At 38.5% G+C, this 20,031-nt stretch overlaps 1 protein-coding gene across 1 annotated transcript in view; it reads left to right on the top strand.

Moving 5' to 3' along the window:
- The window catches only part of CACNA1B (calcium voltage-gated channel subunit alpha1 B), a 3,578,581-nt gene that overhangs the window by 3,165,387 nt on the left and 393,163 nt on the right, over nucleotides 1-20,031 (top strand). Inside the window, exon 43 of the mRNA XM_044058770.1 lies at nucleotides 3,976-4,088. Within this exon, the coding sequence (XP_043914705.1) occupies nucleotides 3,976-4,088 (113 nt within the window). The remainder of the gene's footprint in view (nucleotides 1-3,975; nucleotides 4,089-20,031) is intronic.

The raw sequence follows: 20,031 nt of genomic DNA on the forward strand, positions 1-20,031 counted from the left end.
AGTTAGAAAATAATGCAGACATTTCAGTTTCAGATTTCATACCATTCAGAAAATTTGTACTGATGCAAGACCTACTACTATTATCTTTCTAAGTTTATAAGAGCAATATTTAAAAAAAAAATGTCCTTATTTTTGGGCCTTTGCCTCAGTTGATTTATGAGTTTGTTGCTGTAAGAGGTTGAGAGGTGTGTGTGGTAGGTAGCATACCTCTCAACTGTCCAAATTTTGCAGAATGTCCAGATTTTTGCCCCATAGTTCTGTTCCTCATAAATTTTGTGATTTTTCTAGAAAATCATTGAAGGCTGAAGTTGCTAAATGACAGACATTTGAGCAAAATTCATACTAGCACAAATCCTGTTCTAGCAACTTTCTAAGTTCACGAGAACATTATTTAACATCTGTCCCTGTATTTTAGGCTTTGTCCATATTTCTTGCACTAAGAGGTAGGTAGGGGTGTGTGTGTGTGTGTGTGTGTGTGTGTGTGTGAATGAAACATCCTAGTTAGTGGTAGCAGGTGGTTAGTAATTTACTCAAGCTCAAAACCTGTACCTTAGTTACAGAAAACAAAAGCATAAAGTCTCTACCCCAACTACCATGCTGCATTTTTCAAAGAACTGACATTTCAGGTTAATTTTCAATTCAAGGAACAGAGTTTGAGTGAATTTATATTATATTACTGAAGAGGCATTACAGCGAATGCCTCCATCGACACTAAAAGAGCGAACCGTGAATTACGAGAATGGCCGTAGCTTGGCTGGGGAGGGGGGTAGCAGTTTGAGAGCTGTCAGTACAAATTTGAAAATTCTAGCTACACCCCTGCACGCAAGTGATTTTCTTTTAAAATGTTCCTGAAAATGTCCATCGGCATTTGCACTCACCTGAGGAAAAGAGATTATATGGATTTTTATTATTAAGACTAATTATCTCCAAAATAGCTTTCCTTAGGTAGAGCTCTAAATTTGACTTCTGAAGTCTTGGGTGCATTGGCTACATTCTAGAAACACAGGAGTGTCTGTTGCAAAGCTGAAATGAGAGCTTCTGGGTAGTTGGATTGAATTAGATAATTGTCCAAGTAAGAGTAAATATGAATTTGTTTCAGCTGTAAATATGAAATGGAGAACCCAGACATTTTGTGAAGACACTGGGTGTAGTAGAAGAGCCAGAGAACATAAGTTACTAAACTGAAAATGGTAATTCTCTTTTGGAACCAGAGAAACGTGGGAAATGTGTTTTATGCCCAGATTCACAACATATATCTCTTACATTTGAAGTGATGAAACAGATGGCAAAGTTATACATGAAAGATCGGGAAAGGGACTCTATTGTTTCTTGTATGTTGCTTACAGCAGAAACAGTGGATTTTTTTGTCGTATGGGACCAATGCAGTTTGTTTAATCAGTAGAGTTTTAATTACTGGGATTGTTAGATCTACTTGTTGTTTTGGGGTAAAATGGATGGGGCCAAAAACTAATGTGGTACAAACCATAGGGAATATCCCCTTCTATCTACCTCCTTTACACATTGATCAGGGGTTATCTAGTTCCATTCAGTAAAAATGGAGAATCATCCTCACAGAGGAAGAGAAATGAGAAAAGATGAGTGAAGTGGTGATGGAAATTATACTGACTGAACAGCAAAAAAGGATCTGTCTTGTGAAGTTCCTTGATGCTGTTTTGGGTTTGCTGTCTCTAATTTCTCCAGGATTGTTGTTTCCTGTGGAAATATTTTTTGGAGGTGTTATTGTTTTGTTTGTTTTCAAATTAAGTGCCAGATTCTGAATTCATAATTCCAGGAATTCCTACTATGTATCTTGGCAAGAGTATAAAGCATTTGTTTCTCAGTCTCATGGCTTTACCCTTCTCCTTTGGTTATTTTAAAACGTTTTGTGATTGACTGTCAAAGAGAGACAATTTATCAGGAAATCCACTTTGAATTTTAGATTCCTTCTTTAGGAAAGTTTGTGTTCTCAACTAAAGAAAGCATCTATATGTAATTGAGGTGGCCACCCTTGACAAGCATTTGTATTATCTTACCTTCAGTTGATAAGTATGCCTAGGGTCCTTTTTTGTAACTTAAGGACACATCAGTGATATTCCAAGTATGATCCTCAGCTTCTTTCAAAACATATATTCCTACTGTACCCAGTGAGTTTGGTAGTTTATTGGCATCTTAATCTGCTATGTTAGCTGCATACACCTGCTTTCCAAACGTATCTAATGCTCTACTATTTGTTGATAAGGTTCTGAATGGTGATATTGTAATAGATCAGTTTTGGGGGTTGTAATTTTATAATATTTGGGTCTCTCACTACCAATTACACAAATAATACTCCTTTTTATAATACTGGAATTTCTTAAAAGCTGGCGAATACACATCTGGTCCGCCATCACTACTACTACTACGAAAAATCAAATGATTCCCTGTGATGTGTTATAAATAGTGGCACTGGGTGTTCCATCTTTAGAAGTTGAATATTCCTTCTTTTAGATTAAGAGAAATTATTGGTAAACTCTTGTATTGTTTGAAAGTAAATTAAATATTATCCATCATATGAAGAGTTTTTTTTTTTTTTTTTAAAGGAAATGGCATTATAAATGATACATTTTTTAAATGGAGAGAGAGAGGTGATGACCCTCACATTCTCAAAGTTTCTTATTCCTAAGGACATGAATTGTGATGGGAGAAGATGTAAGCATAAGCTTCCTCTTCTGCATCAGAATAAGGGGGTGCTGTCCCCTTTTCCTTTCTTTATTAGTAGATTTGATAAAGCACTGTGTGTGCTGTTTGTACGAATAAAAATCACTGAAATCCACTTTCAGAGATAATTGAGGTTGCAGTTTTTCCCACTGTTGTGTTACCATGAAATTAATATATAGATATTTATAAGGTGGACGTTTGTGGCTACTGCCTCCTCCCCACCCCCAAAATAGTAGATGTGAGGAGGACTTGTTTTCCTGAAAGGGGATGGCAGTAATTTTTCTCTGCATGAGTAGCACTCACACAAAGCGCCATCAGTGAATAAATGTGATTCTAAATTTCTTGAAACATGACTCCTACTATTGGACAGTTATGAGTTATTCTGTCAGAGACTTGCCATAGTGCTTATATGCAAAAAAAGTGAATCCGATATATTTAGGTAATATGCATTAAAGTCTAATGATTCTTGTACACAGTTTGAGTGAGTTAGTTAACAAGGCTGGTGAGCCGCTTCTCCAATGCTACAACCTAACCCAGTAGTCAGTTAAGGCATATTTTAACGTTTAATACAACTATATTATAATAATACAGTATTGATAAGTTTAGGGTCACTGGTTCCCAAATTAAAAAAAAATGTAGTAAATAATATTCTGACAAAAGTGTTGAAGTATTTGATCATTATTTTAGGCATATAAATTTGATGAGTACGCTACTCCAGTTGTTTTCTAGCCTGGGTCAAAACATGAGCATTCCAAGTACCCTACTAATGGCCACAACACTTTGCTTTCTATTATTCACACCATATCCAGGCACACTGTAGTTGTGTTTGCACCATTGTTTGTCTCAGAAATTGAGAGTGTATAGTGACTGTTTGTTTTAAATAAAAACAAAATCTGAGCATTTTATGCCTAAAGCATATTGTAATCTGTCTCTCTCTCTCACCCCTCCTTGTTTGTTTCACTTTTGCTTTTTTCCATTTGTTGTTTTTATCACCCTTGTGTTATCTATATTTGTCTTCTTCCTTTTTACCTTTCTTTCTTGCTTGTAACATTCCTGCTCACTCTCCTCCTCCTTTCCTGATTTTGTATCCTCCTTTCTTTACTGTGGCTTTTTCTTTCTCCCACATTGCATCACTCCTTATGCCTTTGTTTTCTTCTCGTCTCTGATTATATATTTTCTCTTTTCATTCTTTACTCTCCCTGTCCTCTTTTTCCCCAACACTTATCCATACCTCCCCCCTACCTTTCCCGTTGTCTGCTTATCTTTCTTTGTCTGCAGCTAATGAACTGAATGTTGGAAAGGTCTATGCAGCACTGATGATATTCGACTTCTACAAGCTAAGTAAAAGCAAAAGAGGCCAACCACCACAGCAACAAGGGGGCATTTCCAAGGTAAGGAAGAAACATAAATCTTAAATTTAACAAAGTTTCTTTACTGAAAGCAGTACTCTAAAGGCCACCACTAAGAAGAACATGTTAATTCAGTATAACACTTCTTATGATACGTACAGTAATAGACAGATACCAACAGATTAATGCAGATGGTATAGAACAGGGGACTGGGTTATCTCCTATGGGACTTTCCTGGATGGTGAATTTGAAGTAGAACCAATTTTCAGCCTTTTTTGCCTTCAACGTCAGTATGGTTCCTGTAAAACAACTAAATGGAAGTTATGTACTTAACATAATGCTGGATCCTTTTTATCCTTCTCTGTCTTTTGTATGACTGTTGGGTACTAAACCACTTTTTGAATACAATCCGGCCATCTACCAGTGCTCCTGTCCTCAAGCTCTTTGAGACTTTTCCTCCCATAACTATACCTGTGCCCTCACTAACATCAGATTGAGTTTACTGTTCAGAAAGGGTATAATGCAGCAACTGACATATGGATATGTGGAAATAAAGAGCTGTAAGTTAGACTTCTAGTCTAATGGAACAAGGTGACAATTTGGCAGGAGGAAGGAGAGTAGTTGCATTGGATAACTAGGATAAAAAGCATCCTGTGTTACATAACTTCCATATCCTATTTCATTCATCCATTCAATATGATTCCTGGAACATAACTCAAAGCTACTTAGTTTCTCAGATGGCATCATAACAGGATACATCTCAGAACTGTAGCACCAAAGGCAGCTCTTGACCTGGATATGATGTCTGATTTATGAAGCTTGGCAAAGATATGCAATATATACCACAAATTTCACCCACCAAGGATCTTCTGAAAAGGCAGTGGAGACAGAAACAGATATCTTGGTATAAGCTCTTGGTTTATGTGGCATGGTTTAGTTTCTGGAAGAATACACAAAATTATTACAGTCAAAAAGCCATGTAGATAATGTGAGCTTGGAATGAATAACTGAGCCTTCTTTCCAAAGGCCGGGTTCTGTGGATTTAGAACCTGAGCTATGAACATCCAAGGTGTAATCAATTGTTACTTTCTTTTGTTGGAATGATTAGGACAAAATACTGGTAGATGTCTTAGTTTATTTAGATTTTTCTCTGTTGCTACATTTGGAATAAAGGATAGGTTGATAGGGGGTCTATATCACATCATCTTCTTCTTCTTCTGTTTTGACTGCTCCCGTTAGGAGTCGCCACAACGGATCACCTGTTTCCATTTCTTCCTGTCCTCTGCATCTTGCTCTGTCACACCAACCACCTGCATGTCCTCTCTTACCACATCCATAAACCTTATCTTAGGCCTTCCTCTTTTCCTCTTACCTGGCAGCTCCATCCTTGGCATCCTTTTCCCAATATACCCAGCATCCCTCCTCAACACGTCCAATCCAAACCAACGCAATCTCGCCTCTCTGACTTTGTCTCCAAACCATCCAACCTGAGCTAACCCTCTAATATACTGATTCCTAATCCTGTCCATCCTTGTCACACCCATCACAAATCTTAACATCTTTAGCTCTACCACTTCCAGGTCTGACTCCTGCCTTTTTGTCAGTGTCACAGTCTCCAACCCATACAACATAGCTGGGCTCACTACCCTCTTGTAGACCTTCCCTTTCACTCTTACTGGTACCCATCTGTCACAAATCACTCCTGACACTCTTCCCCACCCATTCAATCCTGCCTATACTCTCTTCTTCACCTCTTTTCCACACCCACCATTACTCTGAACTGTTGATCCCAAGTACTTAAACTCATCCACCTTCATTAACTCTACACCCTGCATCCTCACTATTCCTCTATCCTCCCTCTCATTCACACACATATATTGTCTTATTCCTACTGACCTTCATTCCTCTCCTCTCTAGAGCATATCTCCACCTCTCCTGGATCTTCTCAACCTGGTCCCTACTCTCACTACAGATCACAATGCCATTTGCAAACATTGTAGGCCATGGGGCCTCCTGTCTGATCTCGTCTGTCAACCTGTCCACCATCACCATTACAAATAAGAAAGGGCTCAGAGCTGATCCTTGATGTAATCCCACCTCCACCTTAAATGCATCTGTCACTCCCACTGCAGTGTTCACCACTGTCACACTACCCTTGTACATATCCAGTACCACACTTACATACTTCTCTGCCACTCCTGACTTTATTATTCAGCAAATGATCTAAATAACAGAATAGAATTCATTGAAATATTTTAGTTGGCCAACACTGAAAATTAACTATACCAACTCTGAGATTGAACTACAGTGCGGTAATGGGTAAATCATGACCAACTGGCATGCCAATCACACAACTTTTCTTTTTTCAGGATGGCCAACTAAAACAGTTTAATGAATTCCAATTCAGTGTTTAGGTCATTTGCTGAATAGGGGCTTTGACAATTAGGGTTCGATGATTAGATATTCAATACAATAATAGTTTGACAATGTGATATAGACCCGTTTATAGACAGAAATACCCTATCCTTATGAAAGACGAAGTATGATGGGCAGATGACAAGGTGGGTGGCTCTGAAAAGCTTCTGGCTCTGTGGAAAGTCAATTGTCTAGAAGAATTTGCATTGCAGTTAGAAAGTGATGTAAATCTACTGACTACTGCAACATCCCAATGGCCTTGTTGCATCGGGTATAAGACTGTTTTGCTTTGTTTGTTGAGTACCATTTTACATACATATTTTCCAACTGAATAGCTATCATTCTAGGAGGGAAGGTTCTGAAATTCCTGTAATGCTAGGGCAATTGCCCTCATCTCAAGGATGTTGATGTGTGATAAGCCTCTGTCTGTGTACAAACAGTTGTTTCAATTTCCTGAAGTTCTTTCTCCTGTAAGTGTAGTATCTAAGTTGTCTGTGGACATCCAGAGTATGCAGAATTCAGTCCCCTATTTTTGGCTCTGAAGAGAAAACAGAGATATAAGTGAATTGGCTTAAAGTAATCTCTGAAACCACTTTGGGCATTTGTGATAAATGAGATATGGTTGAGTAATCGTAACAGCTTATAATTCAAATATTCTTCTTGCAGAAGTCAGAGTAATGAACAACTCTGCTTTCCATGATAAGAACCCCTAATCGGCCTCATTAGCTGGTTAAAAAGAAAAATATGTAACCTTTTGAAGTACAAAGTTTAGATCTCAAGGAGGAGCCACTTGTTTCATAGTTGGATGGATATGTAAAGTTCCTTTCAGAAGCTGCTTCATTTGAGATAAAGAAGAATGGGGGATCCATATACAAACAAATTGACATGGATATGTGAATTTTTAAGAAAGAATAACAAAGGGCAGGGGATAATAACCCATACAAATATCCCAGAATCAAGAAAGATTTAGCCTTAAATGGATCCTGGGTCTCAGAATTGTACCAGCTAGAAAATCTTTTCCATTTAGCCATATATTATTTTCAAGTAGCAGGTTTTTTTAGTCTCCTTTAATATCAGCTGTACACTCTCAAATAGAAAGTGCCTAAAAGGTATTCAAGTTCTATCACCCAGGGTATGATTTTCTGCTTTTTCAAACTGGGGTGGAATAAGTCTTGTGGGAGTAAATAAATCCTATAAGGAAGATTTTGGTAATTCACCAGTGGCCATTTTGAAGAGAAGAGAAGAGAAGAGACAACCACTGCTGTCTGGGCCAAATGCGAGTTACCAGTATAATTTTTGGGAATCAGTTTGGATCTTTACAAGAGCTATGTACACCACAGGAAATGAGAGATGGCCATACAGTATCATTCCCAACAATGAGAATGAGAAGATATCTGTCCTACAGGCATTTCTGCAAGGTGTCCCTGAGCAGACTGTTTAGCTGTCTGTTGTGAATGGCAGTAAACAAATCTGTTTGTGGACTTTCCCACAGGTGACAGATTTCCTGAAAGCCATGGGGTATAATTTCCATTTATAGGTGTCTGAACTTATCCTGCTTAATTTGTAGGTTTCAAAATTATGCTCTGACAGAATGTAAGTAGCTTGGCTGGAAAACCTGAGTTGACGTGTTTATTCCCAGCCTTTTTAGTCAGACTAAAGGGGGTAGAATCTGATGCACCCTTTTGTTTATGTACCACATGACTGTGGTGTGATAACTAATATAGGGCCTGGACTCCAAAGATTGTTTACATGTTTGTATGCTTCAGTTTGTAGTGCTGGTGCCCCAGATCCTGAAGCTTCACTGCTTTAGATGTTACTTCCCTTGTAAAATCTGACACGTCTGTGGTTGCAGACTATATGGGGGACTAGAGGGGATAAAGGGAGACTTGGATTCAGGGACATTTGCTTTGTTCACCATAGGCTCTCCCCCCATACAAAGGCCAGCACTAGAATCTGAAAATACAGGGGATGCTGGTTTTGGGTCCAAATGATCTGAGGAACCATCAAATTCTCATATGTAGATGGACCCTTCTGAGGGTCCTAATGGAAAGATGAAAAGTCAGCAAGCAAAGTAGAGTAGTAGCGCTGAAACTGATTTCATCCTCAAGTCTTGTTGAGTACCTTCAGAGTAGAATCCTCAAAATACGGAAACATTCCTACAATGGGACCAGGCCAGACCCAGGGGGAGGATGCCCCCCCTGTTGTAGAAGAATGTAGCAGTCCACAAAAATCACAAAACTGATGGGCCAAAGAAGAGTCATAAAGATGATAGAGTGGACTATTGAGGATAAGAAAGAAATGATGCATTGTTAATATTATGTAAAAAGCCCAGAATTTCCAGACACAAGATAAACCAAATGAATGAGAGAAATTAGAGGAAAGAAAAATACTTCCACAAGAAAAACTATCAGAAGCTTCAAATAAAAATTTGCATTCATTAATACAACAGATTTTTGAAAATCAGTATATAGATCAACAAACTTTGATCTGTTTGGAAAAGAAACATCTGAGGAAGTGCGAAAATATAAACAAAACCTAGAGATAGTTGAAAAAAATATGGACATTGGGAAAGAAAGGAGAGATGTGATATAGTGCAATATTTATGCAAAGGAAAAACCCAAGTTAACTAATATAGAGACGGAAGCCCCAAAAATATTCAAAGAGAAATACAGGCAAAGGCATCCAGATATGGAAAAGTTTGCAATAAAAAAGTTAATATCACAAAGATGGAATGTGGAAAGAAGATTAATAAAGCAGAAGTTAAAGAAATAGAAGCTGAAGTTATGGAGTGCCTGCGAAGTGAAGGATTTAATGTAGAAGGTCTAATACAGACTACATCACAGCGTGATGGAGTGAGTCCCCGGAATAAGGAAAAGCAAGATCATCAGGAGACATGTGAAGAAGAAATATGGACATGGGAAAGGAAGAGAGATTTAATATGGTGTAATATTTATGCAAAGGAGAAAGCAAAATGAATGCAAAAAGAGCAGCACCAAAGATATTTGAAGAGAAATACAAGCAAAGGAATCCAGATATGGAGAAAGAAATAGAAATTGAGGTTATGGATCACCTGCAAAGAGAAGGATTCAGTGTAAAAAATCCAATACAGAAAGCACCACAACAGGATAAAGCAATGGATATGCAAATTAAGGGGAAACCTGTGGAACAGGAAGTAATTGGTCAGGTGCCATATCAAGATATTTTGGAGCCTTCCATAGGAAACCAGTATAAATGTTCACTTGACAGTAGACAGCAAGGAAAGGAACAGGAAAATCTGATGCAGTCAATGTTGAGGAGTGATAGGCCAGTGAGTTCCCATATGACAGAGCAACAGATGACACAGGATGAAATTGAAGAGATGGTTCCACAGGAAGATGCTATAGAACTTTCAATAGAATGCCAGCAGGAAACGGAAAACAGGGGATGTGCCCTCAGTTTAGAAGAAAATGAGCTAAGAAAAGAGTTGCTTGATTTAATGGACATGGATAGATATATTAAGATCAATGAGAAAAATAGACTGCAGAAGGTCAATAAAACCCAAAAAGTCTGATAAAACAAATGAATGCAGTAATTAGGACTGTCCATAGAGATCCATGTGCTATAACAGAAGTAAACAGGATATATGACTGTGCAGCTAAATTAATAAGTTCTACCACAAGAACACAAGGTAGTGAGGGAAAGGAAGGGGAGAAATTGAATACCATCATGGAAGTATCGAACAAAGAAAACTAAAAAGCAGTTAAGACAAGAAGTGTCACTGTTAGAAGAGTATAGAAGAGAGAATAAATCAACAAAAATCCTAGGAGAGATGCGTATGATTAAAGCAATGCACAGTATTAGAACAGACCAGGATCTATCATGCACTATCACAAATAAACTAAAAATTTCAGCACAAGCAGAAAAACTTTGAAGACACACAGATAAATATAAGGGAAAAGTATAAAATAAGCAATTTATTGATGACCCAAAAATGTTTTATAGAGAATTGGGAAATAAGGTTAAAGGGATTAAAAGACCACCAAAAACAGAGGAAGTAGATACATTTTGGAGAAGTATCTATGAGGATCCTGAGGAATATAACAAAGATGATAAATGGATAGAAGTAGTAAAAGAAAGAATAAGAAGTTTAAAGGTACAGGATATGAAATGGGATGAAGTAACAGCTAGACAGATTGAAACAAAGAAAAGCCTTTAATTGGAAAACCCAGGCCCAGATGCAGTACCTAACTTTTGGTTAAAAGTATTAACATCTTTGCAAGAGGATTTAGCCATGAGTAAGAACTATTTATATGTGCACCTCAAACAGACAACAACCTGGTTAACAACAGGAAAAACAATGCTCCTACTTAAGAGTGAACCTGCAAGCTACCCTAAAAATTACAGACCAATAACATACCTTCCAATGACGTATAAATTATACACAGACATTGACGCTGACAGAGTTATTCATTTAGAAGAAAATTCTATTATGGCAGTAGAACAAAAGGGCAATAAAAGAAAGTCATATGGAACAAAGGTTCATCTGTTGTTAAATAAAGTTATAGTGGAGAACTGTAAAAAGGAAGAATCTAAGTATGGCATGGATTGACTACAAAAAAGCATTTGATAGTATCCCACATTCATGGATAAAAGAGTGCTTAAAATGTATAAGATACATCCTACACTGATTGACTACATTACAGTAGCCATGAAACAGTGGCAGACCACTTTGCAGTTAAACCATGATAAATGACAGATTATTATCCGAGGGATAAAAATTCAAAGGGGGATATTCCAGGGTGACTCAGGGATAAAAATTCAAAGGGGGATATTCCAGGGTGACTCTCTGTCACCATTGCTATTCTGCCTTGCCCATAACCCATTAAGCTGTTTACTGAACAGCTTAGGCCATGGCTATAATTTGGCTCCTAGAAAAGAGACTTCTCATATTTTCTTTGTCGATGATTTAAAACTGTATAGCTCATCAGAGGAGGAACTGAAAGCACAGCTGCAGGTTATCAAAACTTTTTCAGGTGATATTAGAATGTAATTTGATCTTGATAAATGTGTAAAAGCAACATAAAGCAGGAAAACTGCAGCACCAGGAAAACATTAGTTTAGGGAAAGAATGTGATACAAAAGAACTTAAGCAAGTGGGAATTGATGAGGGATTAGCAATAAAACAAACAAATGTGAATAAAACTCAGTAAGGAATACTTTAGAATACTTTAATTAATCCTGAGAACAGCGTTGAGATCTAGGAACAAGAGCCAAGCTGTAAATCGATTTGCTTTTCCTGTCCTAACATACAGTTTTGGAGTGATTGACTGGCCCCAAAAAGTGTTGGATAGATTAGATATTAAAACAAGAAGGATTGCTCCATGATCACCAAATGATCTATAAAAATGAGTGTATACCACGACTGTATATTCCCCGTTTCGAAGGAGGGATGGGCCTCCTTGAAATTGATTACATGTATAGATTTGCAATCAAACAAGATCCAAATGTACTGATAGTTTTGAAACATGACGAGGATAAATCTAAGATGACTTCTCTGCTTAATTTAGCAGAAGCACATCGATGTCAAGCAGAATGGAAATCAAACTAGAAGTGGATAAAAATCAGGCAGAAACTGAATGTGCCAAAAAACAATAGAAAGAATATAAGGTGAAGGACCAGATGAGAAGGCAAGAAATATGGAAAAAGCATAAATATAGTTGCAAGTATAGAAAACTTCTGGAAGAACCTCATGTTGATCAGGAATGAATGCAGGAATGGTTAAGGAGAGGGGAATTCAAACCAAGGGATGAAAGGTTAATATTGGCAACTCAAGATAGTAGGCTACGTACAGGCTAGTTTACAAAGTCTGTTGAACATGTGGCAGAGACATGCAAATGTAGGTTTTGTAAAAATTAATTGGAACAGTCGCACACTTAGTTGTTGGTTGCGACAGACTAATGGCAGAAGGACTGTATACTGAAAGGCATAATAATGTGGAGAGACTGTTGCACTGGGGATTGTGCAAACATTATGGTATTGAAGTGGCTGAAAAACACTGGAAACATGAGCCATAAAGCATCATAGAAAATGATGAAGTTTATATCACATGGGATCACCCATTACCAACAGTTCAAAAGATAGATGCTAGAAAACAGGATATAGTGGTCCAGGAAAAGAAGACAAAAGTAGCATTGATCGTTGAAATCACCATACCCAGTGACTACAGTGTCTTGTGTACAGAGAGACACAAAGTCATAAAATACCAGGATCTGCAGGCAGAAATGAAAGCAATGTGGAAGAAAGATAAGAAAGATACCCAGAGAGTTCCGATAGTGGTAGAAGCAACGGCTCTTATAAAAAAGAATCTACAATCATATTTAGATATGTTACCAAAGCCATGTAACCCTGTACGAATTGAAGGAGTTATTACTGGACACATTGTGGATGCTGCAAAGAGCACTTTTGGCTGACATCAAAGATTGAAACAATACTAATTTTATGAACTTTAATTGTACTTTGACTTAGGAATGGAGTCCATTCCCATCATGATGTTAGAAACCCAAAAGATTGGGAGAAATTAAAAAAGGGGCAGACTGATAAAAAGATTCATAAGAATTGCAGAGGGCATGAAACCTAAAATGTTGAGGTAGTCTCTTGAAAAATGTCAGAAATTGTTCCTTATAAATGTCCACTTTATCCTGAGTAAGAAAATCCATCATGATCTCTGAATCTATAGGACAACCTAGAAACACTGTCTTGTCAGATTACATGAGAGATTTTTCTAGGTTCACATGAGAACCCAAAATGAGAAGTATTTTTCACAAAGAAATTGATTCTTGACAACACAGAAAAGAGTCTGCAAATATAAGGCAGTCATCTAAATATAGAAATATGTGAATGCCTGGTATAGAATGCAGTGAGCTATCACAAGAGCTAGACATTTTGTAACCCTGCTTGGAACTGCTGGCACACCAAATTAAAATTAAGATGTGAACCAGACACAGAAAACCTTAAAAAGTGTCTGAAATCTTTGAAAATGGAAATGTGATGGTAGGCATCTTTTAAATCCTGAGTTACTTGGAAACTGTGAGGAAGAATGAGAGGTAACAGATTAAAGAGAGAGACTTTTGATGTGTAGGTTTAGAAACGAAAGGTCCAGGACAGTTCTTCAAGTACCTTCCTTTCTTTAGCACCAGAAAAATTCTTGAGTGAAATGCTTTTTCTATTTGTTTATTAAGTGATAGTATTTTGGAAAAATAAGTTTTGATACTTTTGAAATTAAAAAGAGATTACTATGTGAAGAAACTGTTTTTATTTTTAAGTACGATACTTTGATGCCTAACGGCTTGAATGCAGAGTGTAATTGGAAGGCATTTTTATAAGGTAATTGGTGAATGATTCTTATTGGATGTTTTTTAATTGTCAATTGAAGTGTTAATGAGAATGTATATTTAACTGAATATGACTGATTTTTTTTTAATCTCTGTGAAGGCTTTTAAGCTGAGGTGCTAAGATTTGAATAAAGTCTATCTGGTGTCACTGGCCTTTGGTTGTATTTTAGTTTGCTTTTTCTATTTGACCTGATAGAACAGAGTCTGTGACTCCCTACAGCATTTCATCCAGGATGGGAAGAAATGGGGAGGTTTAATTTGATGCAGGTGAAGGTATCCCTTGAAAAGGAGGGAGGGAATACTACTGCCAGCTGTAAACATTTTGAATCATTCTCAGGAGTCAAATGCCAGAGGTCATCTGGTGCTAAAGATTAAAATGAAGACTAACATTTTGAGAAAGCTTTATCGGATTGCCAGGGAGGGGAGTGCACAAGGATTGGTGGGATAAATAGTCAGTCTGCCTCTTTAGATTATTGCTAGGCTTGAGAGTACCCTCCTTATTTATGAACCTCCCTGACACTGCTTCTTGAATGTTTATTTACCCAGCTTCTGTTATTGTTTATACTATTTTCTGTAAAAGTATCCTGGGCTGGAAGGAAAGTTTCTATTGTCCCTTTGGAAAAGGGTTTGAAATACCCACGAAACCCCTTGGATTAACTTTCCCTTTCATAAAACCCTTTGAGGTCCTCAATAGAGGAAAGCCTTATTAATAATTCTTTACCCAGAGGTGCAGTCATAAGTTCCATATTGACTTTCTGTGGTAAATTCTGAGTATGCAGCCAGGCACGTCTTCTCATTACTGATCATGTGGCAGTTGCCCTAGATTCAACATCCAACAATGTTATAGAAGCATTTAAGAAAGCGTTTAGTCACTTGAGATACAGACAAAAGTATAGAATTCAGGGATGCCTTGGTTTCAGAGAAAGGAATGTCAGAAATCATATTCTAAATATTGGTCAAAAGAAGCTAGAGAAACTTGGACATGTCATCTTGACAAATTGCTGCTCTAAAAGCTAAGGTGGAAGAGTTATACACTTTCTTCCTAAACCTATCAAAGGCTCTCCTATTTTTGAGAGATAGAATAGGATTTGCTGCATTTAAGTGTTTGGAAGAAGTTGGTTTTGAAAGAAAGAGACAGAGAGACAACTACATGATTTGTCCAGGGGTTTCAAAACACGTATTTATGTCATTGAGAAAATGTATACAACATATCAGACTTTCAGGTGGTCGGCTGCAAAAGTAATCTTCCAAGTTATTTAACTAACTTCCAAGTTATTTAACTAACTTAACTTTGCACCTTGTAGCTCTGGAAAGCAGTCTTTGGTATCCTGGTTCTGACACCATGTCACTCGTCTAGTCAGGATGTAATAGAAGAGTCTTCATGGGTTCTGTTCACCAGTTTTATTCTGTACAAACACATCAGAATTAAGGATAACTTTAACTTAGGTAAACTTATATACAAACTAGTTATTACACTTCTACTGCTCACTCTCTGGCTACACTCTCAAAATGGCACTGAAGCTGGCTATTTATATGCACATTCAGTCCGTAAAACGCTTCTTAAAGATAGAGCATGCACACTCTGTTCTACAAGGCCTAAGCAAAAGAAACCATATTTGCTAGGATCAACATAATGCAATGAAGTTAACTCTGGCTCTGCTACTTTCTGCCAGTAAATGGGTATTAGAGGAAGAGAAGAAGTACGGAAGTTTTGGGGTTCCACTTTGTGACAAGAGCATCTCTGAGTGACTGGCCCTGAAGGGGCAGGTAGGTGAAACAGGTACTGCACTTTGTGTTGGTGGGCTATGCAAACAGATCAAAGCATGGCTGGTCTCACAAGCTGCGAGTTATTGATGGATTGAGAGACCAGGCATGAGATTTCATTATGGATATGCAGAGCCTGTCCACAAAATAATTTAGTTTTCATCAGTATTTGCATTGCTATCTGAAAATGGCGCAAAACAATTGCCTATTGCCGAACTCTCATTTATTTTTATTTATTTTATTTATTTTACATTTGTTTACTGGGATAGTCCGACTGGACACATGTCCATTTACAGCAGAGTCGCAGGGAGAAAAGCTCCACATTCAGTACAGAAAAAACAAATAGTTGAACAAATTGATAACAATATGATCATCTATACAGAAGCAAAAAATTGACAATAGATAAAAATCCAACTTTTGATACAAAAAAATTTGACACTAAATAAAAAATACAACTTCCGATACAGAAACAGAAATTGACATTAGATGAGCATTATAACTGACTATAGAAACATAGATTACTTATAGAAATTAATTAGTATAAGTTTAGAATGAGCTAGTATAACTATTAGAAACTAGAGCAGAAAATATAATTCCTGATACTGTAGAAAAATTACAGTAGGTATAATTGGATGTGACGCTATCTGGGGTGGTAGAAACAGTGAAGATTAGGTAATGCATGGACATAGCCAGGAATTCATTGTGTGATTTAAGTGAGTTTTTGAACAGCATAATAGTGGAGACAGAAGATAAAGTAGGGGAAAGGTTATTCCAGGATTTAGCTACATAATGGGAGAATAGTGCTTTACCTGCAGTGTTGTTAGCCTTAGTGATACAAAGGAGTGATTTGTCAGTGGAGGGAAGGGGGCAATTTGATTTGTAGAGCATGAGTAGGTGACTTAAAGTGGGTAGGAATTTGCTCCTCCTTGATTGTTCAAATACCATACTACTGACATGCTATCTGATTGATGGGAATAAAGTAAAAGGCAGAAAGGTGGCCAAATGGACCAAATTGGCCAAAAAAAGCAATATCAAAAATAATAAACCACCCTAAAGAGGAGACATCCATTATTACCATTTCCACTGGAGCAGGAAAACCAAATGCTCTCCCTTCCAAAAGTGTTGGAGTAAAACTTGCAAGCTGAAGAATTAAAATGAAAGTGGTGGGATGGTCAGGTATTTGAGACCACTGGACATTTAGAAGCCACTGAAGAATGTGCACTTAGAACAGTACATAAATTAACATGACTGTGGTGAAGACCATTAGACCCAACACTCATAAAATTAAGGTTACAGAACTGAACTTCTCTTCTGAGAGACAAAACTCTCTATGCGGGGAGGTTGACAGTGCTGGTTATTGTGTTGAGATGGCATATGATGAACAAAATGTTTTCTCCAAACTGAAGTATCGATTTCTCATAACTTACAGAGATGCCTAAGGACTTTCAGAGTTGTAGCAAGTGTTCAAAGTCTTCTAAGAGTCCCTGGTAGAAACAGTGAGGAGCCAGTCATCTAGATTACAGAACATGTGCTTTCCACAGAGACACAAATTTGCTGCCACTACTGCCATGCACTTGGTAATCATGTTGGTGGGAAGAGGGACTGAAAGGCATGCTCCGCAACTGATAATGCCTGCTCCTAACTTGAAGCACAAAAACCTCCATGATGCCTTTGCAATTTTTTATGTGGAGATAGGCATTGTGAAAGTCTGTTGAGACCACAATCATTTGCTTTCAGACAGCAAAATCGGCCACACTGGAACCCTTTTAAAAGGAGTTTTTCATATGTAGAGATTTAGGCTGCTGAGACTGAAAATTGGCCCGGGTTCCTTATTTTTATTTCATACTTAAAAGAACCTTGAATAGATGCCTGACCCTCTCTGGCCTGGAGAGACTTTTCAAATGGTTGTTTTGTGAAAACAAGACAGACTATCTCTTTGGGCTGCTTTCTGCTGATGGGCTGAATGCCAAGAAGCTGCAAGGTTTGTTTGGACAGGGTTTGGAAAAAGGGTAATATATTGTCTCTGGATATTATATTTTTTAACAAATAATCCTGTGTGTGATGGCCAGCCACTGTGGGTGACAGAGATAAATGCCTCCCCAACTGCCTTCAGAGGTGGACAGTCAGGCAATCCCTTAAGATGCTGGTTTTCTTTGCCAGTAAATAGCTCCTGAAGTCCCCTGTTCTGCAGACCTCCCCAAACTCGGTGTCTACATCCATTAAAGGGGCTTCCCCTGTGTCTCCTGTAAGAGGTATAGTAAAAGGCTTGAGATTGGAGTTTTCTAAACCACAGGGATTTGGTTTCCTTCTGATTCCCACCAGAGAATGATTGATGGGTCTCATATTCAGCTCCTGTGACAGAGAAGGTGTTACTTTTCTGTTTACATCTTGGGAGTTTGTCTGTCATAGCTTGCCCAAATAAGAAAGAACCATCAGAGGGGGTATATGTGAAGCACCCAGTGATCAGGGCAAGCACCTCATGGTAATGTCTGTACCTGCTGTCCTAACCACTCAATCTGATGCATTATATAGAAGGTGCATAAGGAAGATTTATGATACAGAAAATTGTCCCTTCTGCTGTCTCCATTTGCTGCCAAGATTCTGGTGTATGAGGTCTTCTCGGAGAGTTAAAGCCTACTCCACTAAATCTCTCTGGACAAGGTCCGTATGAGTGGCATAATTTAACATTCTCAAGGCAAATGTTCCCGAGGTGTAAGTGCAGTTTCCCATTCTGTGCATTGCGCTAGACTCTTTGTTTGGCGGATCGACAGATATTGTCTCATCAGGCAACACTCTCTTGGTTGCTGTTACTGCTACCAGGGAATCTGCCAAAGGACCCTTGGATAAGTACTGCCTGTCATTAGGGATACAAAATAGCTCATCCAGTTTTTTGGGATGACTTCTGTAGAATCAGGTTTCTGCTGTTTCCTCCTTGTGCTGTCCCTGTACTTGGTCTCCTACAGACCAATGAGGAGCAGTCTATGTCTATCCTACAAGACATTCTCAGATCCAGCCCTGATGGATCTGCTACACATTCTCAAAACAGTACTAGAATTACCTGATCTAAGGATCTAAATCTTGTATGTAACATAAAACATGTTGCAGGGACAGGTATGTGACTCTGAGATTACACCTTCTCTGGAACAGACTCCCCATTCATGTGAAACAGAGTTCTGCCTATTCAAATGCAGTTTGGACCATTGGATGGAAAATCACAAATTCACCCGTGGTTTGTCACCTGTGGCCGTTATGGATAGGGCCAGTTTGTACTCTAAGTCACAGGCATATACCTAAGCCATTCTAGCTCATGGGCATTAATCATTTGATAAATTGGGGTGTGAAAGGCTAGGCTGAAAAAGGCTATAGGGCCATTAGTCTAGTAACTTGCTGTGATCCTATGACCAAATCCATTAGACAGTCTACAGGACGGATAACCCCAAGAAGTAGAGGGTGCTGAATGATAGGCCCCAAACAGCACCTCCTCACCCTGAGAGGTTTAGTTGGTGGTCCAGGATTCCCTCTGCCTCATCAATTCAAATGTGGTACCTTCTGGACAGAACTGTACTGAACCCTCAAAATCTTCCAAGTCAGTACCCGAAGTGAGACTCAGAAGGGGAGTCAATGTGGTTCCTTTTACACATGCTCTTACTTGGAACACCAGGTTGAGGGGAATCTGAGTCCTCAGAGGATTCAGAATGAACAAGCATTGACTGTCTGAGGCTATCTGTCCTGCTGTGACCTTGGGAAGTTTGATGAGGGAGCTGTGGCATAGAATGATAGTTAGGGTAATCCAGGGAGGAGCTAGCACTGTTGAAGTCTGTGTCAGTGTTCTTGTAGAAAAAGTAACCATCCTCCAAATAACCTCAAACACTAACCCTAAGTCAGCTGGTACCAGGGAGGTCTGACCCAGTGCCACCTCATTTCCAAAGGTATATGTGAGATTGGTGCTGAAGAGTTGGGAGGTCAAAGTCTGTGACACCAGAAATGGCACCAGGTCGATCGGTGCTGAAGATTGAGGCAAAAAATCAGCACCGAGTTTCTATCATCATTTTTAAGCTTCAGTGTTTATTGAATTGGGTGCAACAGGTCCAAAACCAAGTTACATAAACCAGTTAGTTTAGTAGTCCCAGGCTCCAGATAACATTTGGCTGTAAAATCACTGGTGCAGAAATATGAACCAAGAAAGGAACAAAGGGGAGAAGGTCCAGCATAATTCCCCTCTGGAACAGAGAGAGATGGGATGACACCCATGTCAGTCTGACACTTCAAGAAGGCTCTCATCAAATGCACTCAATCCACATCTCTGGCACTCATGAAGGACCTGACATACCTAATGGGGGTGTGGGGTGTGGAAGGGAGCCTAGAGACAAAGTGGAGAAGCTCCCTCTCTGAGGAATGCCTGCTTGCTGTTGACCTGGGAGACATCTCATAAATAA

The sequence above is a fragment of the Protopterus annectens genome, chromosome 16.part0 (genome assembly GCF_019279795.1).
Source record: "Protopterus annectens isolate FY-2018-M chromosome 16.part0, PAN1.0, whole genome shotgun sequence".
Classification (NCBI taxonomy): Eukaryota; Metazoa; Chordata; order Ceratodontiformes; family Protopteridae; genus Protopterus; species Protopterus annectens.